General features: G+C 40.2%; 1 protein-coding gene across 4 annotated transcripts in view; it reads right to left on the reverse strand.

Annotated features, from left to right (window-relative positions):
* NETO1 (neuropilin and tolloid like 1) overlaps nt 1–8657 on the reverse strand; it is a 134901-nt gene extending 126244 nt beyond the window's left edge. For all 4 annotated transcript variants that reach the window (XM_006147230.2, XM_027771334.1, XM_006147229.2 and 1 more), the window contains exons 1-3: nt 8397–8657; nt 6373–6426; nt 6007–6144 (exon numbers count right to left, since the gene is read on the reverse strand). In XM_006147230.2, coding sequence (XP_006147292.1) covers nt 6007–6144; nt 6373–6426; nt 8397–8424 — 220 coding nt within the window. In that variant the 5' untranslated portion in view covers nt 8425–8657. The remainder of the gene's footprint in view (nt 1–6006; nt 6145–6372; nt 6427–8396) is intronic.
* Nucleotides 8658–8663: the final 6 nt, after the last annotated feature.

The raw sequence follows: 8663 nt of genomic DNA on the forward strand, positions 1-8663 counted from the left end.
TCGAACCGCGGTCGACTACGTGGGAGTCCAGCGACATAGTCATTACGCTAACTGCTGGTCCCACAAATCACAAGTTTTGTTGTGAACGACTGCGAACTTGAGTTTAGAAGGTAGAGGGGCATCTTGCTCTCTCGTATTTTCTGAAGGCCTAGGTTTAGGGTCAGAAAACACTTGAGGATCATTCAACATAGAACTGCACTGTCATTCACACAGTCCCAGGCCATTAGACCTTAGTATATAAGGATATTAAGGAAATTTCGGGGGAGCACAATTTGATCATGATACTCTCAGGTTCAAACTTCTTTTCAACTCTGAGTTGCAGGACAACGATCAGACATATAACATCGTTGAGGATATCCTGGCTCAGGATCTTACCACCCCAAAGACAATGCAAGCTGGGACTATTTCAAGCATGTCCTATTTTCTAAGTCATTATGCCCTTTCAGGAATTTATGTACTTTGTCACATTCAAACATATCTTTATACCTAAAATTTAACCCCTCTCAGGACCAGCAGATGGCATAATGTTTACATCTCTGGACTCCCATGTAGTTGACCACAGTTCGGATCTCTGGCCCTGCAGCTTAAAATTCATGGTGGGCACACGTGCATGCGTGCCCCAGATAACCCAGAGAAATGGAGGAGAAGAGACTGCGGTGCCGTTTTTGGTGGTGATTTCTTGCTTTCTGTCTCTCTGCCTCTGTCTCTCCACAAGTTCATATATTTTATAGCAAAATTCTTCTCAAAGGGGAGAAAAAATTAACTCCTGTTTACCCAAGAAAATCATACTTATGAGAAACCTCTTCACTAAACCAGCACATGAAAGACAAGAACCATATCTTATTTGCCTTCTTCTTTCAATACTTTAGCACAAAATTTATGATTAAGAAAAAAATTCCCTACAAAAACCTTTTTTTGTTGGAATCGGAAATGATTTATCTTTAAAAATGTTTTTACAGTTCTCTAAAGAATCACGGAAAAGCTTTATAGTGCTGGCGATCTTATAAACCACCACGTAAATATATCAGCTAATGCTCTTCTATTCTTCCCATGTCACGTCTGAAACAGCCTCAAATTCCACATTCCAGACCTATTTTCAACAAGGAAATTCTGAATGACCCTATCACTGGTCCAAATATCAGCCCACATTTGTCATGGTTAGTAACAGCTGTTGCCCTGAGCCCTCCAAGTGCTTTCCAGCTACTTGGTGCCTTTCAGGGAACTAACCCATCCAAACATTGAAAGTCAAGGCTCAGTACCTCAGGCCTGTTCTCATGCGGCCACCATCATTCTCCATGACTGGCGTTCAGGCCGCACTTGTTCTTAGAGATACATTAAATATCACCCTTGATGACCTAGAGGGTCAATGCATGGAGACCATACATTTATATAGAATTGAGATACACAGTGACTTGAAAATTAGACTTAAAGAATAAAATATAATCCTCATGCCTTTCAAGTATAAAATTAAAGATCAGTAAGTTAAAGGTCAACTTACGTTAAAAGATTATCTCAAGAATAGTTTTTAATCTTTAAAATGTTTCTGACTCATTGGACATTATAAAAAGGTATTTATAACTCCTGCAAGAAAAAACTAGGCATGATTTTATCCATCACTAATGTGTGTGTGTGTGTGTGTGTGTGTGTGTGTATGTGTGTGTATGTATGTGTATATGTATATACACAAGATATATATGTATATGTATATGAATGTATGTGTGTGTGTATATATGTATGTATATATACACATATATATATTCACAAAGATAAACTAGTATGGTATCCAGGATCATGATAGATTTGAGAGCTTTGATGAATTTCTTGAAACCTGCAAACTTGGAAATATCCTAAGAAATTACCTAGAAAGCCATGATTCCCCCCAAAATATTAAACTGGAAAAAAAAAAAGGCAAGTGCTTAAGGAACTGAGCTGGTTTACATATTAACACTAAATATACTATTTGAAAGCCTTATTATCTACGATATTTGTCTGTTATCTCCCTTCTGATAGTCATTGATAATAAAGTTTATGAGGAAACAAACAATTTCAGATTGTGAGGCAATTCTTTCAGACGTAAATAATATATGACTATGTAAAAAATGAAATGATATGACCAGTTCTCTACTATTGATAATTTGCTTAAACCTCTATCTCTAAACATCATCTGTCAATATCTGCCCATCTATTTCCCAGATTAGGAGATGCATAGCCATTTAACAGGAATTCACTTATTTTTACCCTCATTTTCATTATCACTAAAGTTCTGTCCAACAGGAACATGCTATCATTGTGGCTTTCAGGAGATCACATCATATATAGATAATTTATTTGCTTTTTGTCTAGCAGGTAGAATTAACTGCACACTCCCACCTATGAAAATGACACATGAAAGTCATTTGAAGTATCTCAGTCCAGCTCCCTGAACTTACATGTCCCTCACCTTCAAATCTCTCAATTGACAGTTCCCCTTCCCTGTTATATTTTCTTTATTTTATTTTATTTTTAGAGAGAGAGATTTTCGTTATAAGGTGTGCACATACACCAGAGAGACAGAGATAGAAAACAAGAAATCACTCCCAAGGGGGGATGGCTACAGTGCAATCCCTTCTCTTCTATTCTCCTCTTGGGATTCTAGGCATGCAAACACATGCATCCAGTGTGAGTTTCAAGCCACCAGGTCCATGGTCAACAATGTGGGAGTCCACCAACGCAACCATTCCACCAGCTGTTGCCCTCCCTGTAATGTTTTCTATAAGGTGTCCTTGATGGGAAACTGGGACTCCTTTCTGAGAGCTCTCAACCACTTTAAGCATCTTTGGGCACTCAGAACTACAGGCACTTTTTCCTGAAAGATGCACATAATTACAGAATATTTCTTCTGGTAAGAGGGAGTTTTAACTTTTTTCTACAGAATAGGCTATTTTTAAAAATAATTATTTATTTTATTTATTATTATTATTTAATTTGACCAGAGAAAGAGAGCAAGAAAGTGAGGAAGTAAGGCAATAGGAGCAGGACTCAAACTACGGTCAGCCATGTGGGAGTCCGGCCCCTTAACCATGCCTCCTGACAGTCCTGGCTATTGCTTTTGTAACAAAACTTGTACAGTATTGTCAATTATAAGATGAAAATATGAAGGTGAAAAAAAAGAAAAAAGGGATTGTCTTTCCCCATGGAGCCCACCATCAACCAGTCCCCCACTGCTCCACTCACCCATCCACTGGGAGATCCCCCCCTACCCACCACCGCCATGCTTGGAGCAAGCTCATTTATCGCAGAAGCTGCTAACAGGCTCTTTAATTTATCGATTTATTTTAAGAGTTTTTTTGTGATAGGGCACATGTGCTTGCCAGAAAGACAAAGAGACAGAAAGAGAAAAATCAAACCATAGGGAGGATGGCGGTGCCTCAATTCCTTCTCCTCCATTCTCTGGTTCGGATTTGGTGCATGCATGCTTATGTACCCAACGTGAGTTTTAAGTCATCTAGTTCAAGACTTGAACTGCAGTCAACTACGAGAAAGTCCAGCCACATAACCATTATGCCATCTGCTGGTCCAGCTAACAAACTATTAATGGCTTCATGCAATAGACATATTTCTAGTTTTACCTTTTTTTCTCTGCTGTAGCAACTGACCCTTTGGCTGCTCCCTGGTTCTTTAAATTGTCTGTTCGAGCAGCTAGGAATCCTCGCCTGGTGCTCCTGTTCATCTCTGGCTTCTTCCTAGTCCATTACTTTCCCCCTTAGTCTGCCCAACCTTCATGTTTCTTCCCAGTAACAGATAGAATGTCTTCTTTCCCTGCACAGCTCACTGGCATTGCAATGGAGAACTAGTACATGTGATGCCTGGGGTTCCATCAATCAGATCAGAATTTGGGGGCAGGTGGAGATATCTACATTTTTTGAAAGAGTTGAAAAGCAGTGCTCCAAATTCTCTCTTTGGCTAACTGTTCCTGTTAATAACCTCAACAATACATCTATATTTACGACCTATGGGTATACATTTCAGCACAGATCTCTCCAACAGACTAAAATTCCATACATGCAGCCTCCTTCTGAGAAATTCCCATAAACATCAAAAATGACCATATTACTTTCCCTAAAGCCCTCTTTTCCCACCTGTATTCCTTAACTGGCATGAAAATTTCCTCTAACAAGTCGCCAAGCCAAAAATAAAAAGTTAGAGCCGTCTGGGGATTCCCTGTGCTCTCACCTTATCATCCAGCCATTTATGATTCAGTTTCCTAAATAACATTCATTTCTTCCATTTACTCTATCTCCAGTACCACTCCTTCCGTTTAGGTATCTAACCATGAGCTCCTTGGCCTTTCACAAGCGTGAAAGTTTACGTCATTTTCCTTGAGCTAATTCCTCATAATCTTACATTATTTCTCTACCTGAATTGTCTCCTTGGCATCTCACTGTTTATACTCTCACGTCCAAACTTTCCTTGGTGGGACCGATGGAATACCAGGTTCTCCTTCATCTGAGACCACCTATCTTTTCAGCCTCGTCTCCTGTCCCTTTCCTCAATAGGGAAGCCATATGAAACCTTATGGGGGACCCCAAGCGTTCCACATCTCTGTCCATTGCCACATGCAATGCTATCTAGAGAATGGTGAGCTTTTGAATGATATTCAAAAATGAAATTTGTATCAACTCTCAACCAGAAGAGCAAGTAAAACTGGCAGACTTATTTTCTTCAGTTGTATCCTTTTACTAATGGAGTTTATTGTTTTTTTCCTTCTTGTAGTATAAGGTATCTTGGCTAAAAGTTCTACTTTAAGTACAAGAGAAGGGGAAAGTTCCTTCATTCCCATATTATAAAAAAGAAGGATTTCTAAAACACAGATTGTTAAAATTTGTTCAATAGAAAGTCTGATTCTTTGGAAGATCTATCAAATGAAAGTATCCCTGATTTATAAGTGATAAATGGATATTGAATCATATATATGGATATATATATGTGTGTATCTATATCTGTAGATACACATACATATACACACATGTACCACCATATATACATTTTATATACATATATATAATTACATAAATATACATATTATTAAGGGAGCTTTGGCTCTTTGCATGTATTTGTGTGTATGGGGGGAGGTTTGAAGGCTTTTGGTCATTAGTTACTAACACTTAAAATATTGAAAACATTTATCTCTAGATGAAATGTTCATATATATTTAAAAGTTTTCCTTAACAGAGAAGTTTCTACAAGATTAGCAGAAATCGGAAATGGTCAAAGAGAAGTGAATCTCTCTCTTTTTCAGCCCTATTTATCTTTCAAGTTGGGAAAAAAATGATGACAGGAAGCATCATCATTTAAAATCCTGACTTTGACTTTAAATGTGAAATTATCCCTTGTCAGCGCAGAATAAAGTAACTGCCATTCAGACTGATGTTTCAAAAACGAGATTATAGATTTGTCTCTGACACGGATATGGTTTTGGTCCATTACAATATTAAAGAAAAAAATGACAGATGTATCAGATATATTAACAATTGCCAGATTAATAAAATAATAGTTTCTCAAACCGTTGTACATTAGGTGACAGAAGGGGGTCTTCAAAAAGTTTGTGGACAATGCATATTATGAAAAAAGTATGCATGGGTTTAAAATATTTTTGCATCAAAAATAAACTCACACTTTAATTCCATTTTTACAGGAACTTTTTGATGTCCCCTCATGGTATGCCAACTCCGCATCCATTCTATTACTTTAGAACTCTAAATCAATTAAATCAACTGTGAAATAAACTCTGAAGTTGTTGATTTGTTTTGATTTCCAGAATTTGCTTGTTCATGACCCATTACTAGTAATTTCAATAATTAGCCTGATTCCAGATTTTACAGTTTTTTGATTCCCTCAGAGATATTATGTGCACGATCTCCAAAATCAATTTCTGTAATGCTGGTGTGCAGGTTGTGCGGCCAAAGCACTGAGGGAGATGGCCAGGTCCTGGCTGAGGGCTCCCTGAGCTCTGGCCAGCGGACTCACCTTCTATGATGTAGATGCACTCTCTGTCAGGGGGATACTTGCTGGGGTAGTTGGGAGAGGTGAAGATGCCACCCTCGGCATGTTTTGTCCAAGTTCCACACTGTATGGACTTCTGGGTTTCTGAAGTGGTTTGCTTTTCTGTAACAACATTTTTCCAAAAAGAACCATCATCCAATTTTCCATAATACTAAAAATAGGAGAGACATTCTTATAATATCCATTAGTAAATTAATTTCTAAACATTGTTTTAGTCCAAACCAATCAATTATATACATTATACAATGTCCAGATATTCTGGAATATTAAGAACATGAAAAAATAGGAAAATGCAAATTAATTAGAAGTCTTCTACTAGCATAAACACACCTGTTCCTTTCTTTGTTGCCCCAGACAAATGGAGGATGATTAAACTTGCTACAACTGAAACAGAAAAGAAAAAATTAGAAAGATAACATACCCTAGAGTGGGCAAATCCATAAAAATGTAACATAAAATTATATCAGAACAGATTTATTTTATCATTGTTAACTGTTATGAGCTGACTCAGAACTTATGAAATTGATTTGAAAAGGACAAATCAGGAGCATTTGGGAATCCCTAAAGAAACTAACGCAAGTTGAGAATGGATGAGACCCAAACTCTCAAGGCAAATACAAATCGACTTCAAAGCTAGGGAGGAACACACCATACTAATGTCATATAGATTATGGCGGGATTTCAGCACTCACACCCTTTCTCAACTACTCTTCCTCAAGGGCTTTGAGACCTCTCTACAGGAAGAGAGATGGGCACCAGGAAAAAGGAGAAGGAAAAGCCAGCAAGGAGAAAGCTTGCCATGACTGATCCTAACATTGCCAGTGTGTTTCTGTTTCAGAAAATAAATACTTAGGCAAATCCTATAGGGTGTGGGGGAGGGGAACAAGGCAACAGATTAATGTGGATTGAAGGTATTAAGCAGCACTGTGAAAACCTTTCTTACAAAAATGTACTGAACTATCAAGTTACCCCATCCTCAGCACTTTCTAAGCTGTTCAATTAATCTCTTTTAACCTTAACTTTGATTTAGTGTTATCCAGAAATTGGTGATTATTCTCAGAAAGGTGATTTCTGTAAGCATTTTATTCTGTTTTTCAGTACCAAAAAGACAGATCTGTAAGTTAACAATAAGCCTGCCCTGTTATTACATCCAGAACTCCTGTTTTATATCTATATCCTTGATTTACGAACATTTTTTTAAAACCTACAACTAGCAAAACATTCCTCTCATTTTCATAATTTCCAATTTTCTCTCTTCTATTTTATTTGTCATTTAAAAAAATTCCAATTACATAAAAGGCCAACATCTTCATAATTCTACTCAAAATTAGTTGGGGGGAGAGGGAGAGAGGACATAAGTTACAATTATTTGCTAAACTAAAGGTCACTAAGGGAATTTATACATTGATGTTTAGATATTATTCCAAGAGTATCTGGGCCTGGACATCCAAATTTGAGGACTCATCAATTGCATTACTTTATACTCTAGCCAGGCCATCTGCTTCTTTAGATTAAAGCATTGATGGTTGCTACTGTGCGTGTGTGTGTTTAAACAGACAAAAATCGGTGTAACTCGTCATGAGTCTACACACGCGCACACACCCGTTTGTGTCAGGTTGTATCTGATGTTTTCCTTACTCGACTTGTCTTGTTTTGATGGAGTCACGTTATAGAATAGACACTACGTTTAACTCCTCAGCAGAGCCGGTCTTAATACTGCGTGGCACAGGATTGACACTGGAGTCCTTGTTTATGATGTTAAATCTCAACCTCAGGTTCCTCACATTGCCTTTTACTTGGTGACTTTGACGCTGTTTTCCTCCCGTTCCTTCCCACCTCGACGCTGCACGCGCTCCCACACTCACAAAGCAACGCTAGAGGTACTGGGAAGAGAGGCTTAGGGGTTGGCACGCGCCCTGGCCTGAGGCACTGGGTTCCAGTGGACCTTACAGCACCCGCTGGAGCAGGAGTGCGGGCCGCGGAGCGCCAGGAGCCCCAGAAGAGCAGACTTCCCATCAGGAGTACCAACCCCGCTCTCTCGCTCCTTCCACCTGCGCCCTCGCTTGGCCCCCGGCCTCCTCTGCACGTGCCCGTCCCTGAACTACACACTCTGCTCAACCCCAGGGAGGTGCCTGCGTATGGAGAGCCGGTTTTCCCCGGTAGACCCCGAGACCGTGCGACGACCGACTGCGCACCGCCCCCACGCCCCAGCCTATTCTGCTGCAATACAGAAAGTTTACATGCGCCCGGGACGCGCGGGGACTGCGGGGTCCAGCCGGCGCGCGGTGGAGACGGGGAGGGGCGGCAGGGCAAGGGCCCGGCGCGGACCGGGTGGCGGCGGGAAAGGTACTCACTGTGGAACAAACTGCGTCCATAGATCATGTCTGTGCGTTACACCAGAGGCTCCGAGCTCCACTAATTCCATTTAGAGACGCGAAGACTTCCAGCGGTGGGGGAGAGGACGGAGTCAGAGGTTTCCAACAGGCAAACCAAGAACAAAATAAAGGGGGAGCAAACAGAGAGACAGGAAAGAAAGATCCGAGCCCACAAAGCAGCCAGATCCGAAGCGGTCGGTCCTCCGCCCTGGCTCGCGCTCGCTCTCGCGCTCACCGCCGCGAAGC

Source organism: Tupaia chinensis, unplaced genomic scaffold, assembly GCF_000334495.1.
Source record: "Tupaia chinensis unplaced genomic scaffold, TupChi_1.0 Scaffold000206_1, whole genome shotgun sequence".
Classification (NCBI taxonomy): domain Eukaryota; kingdom Metazoa; phylum Chordata; class Mammalia; order Scandentia; family Tupaiidae; genus Tupaia; species Tupaia belangeri.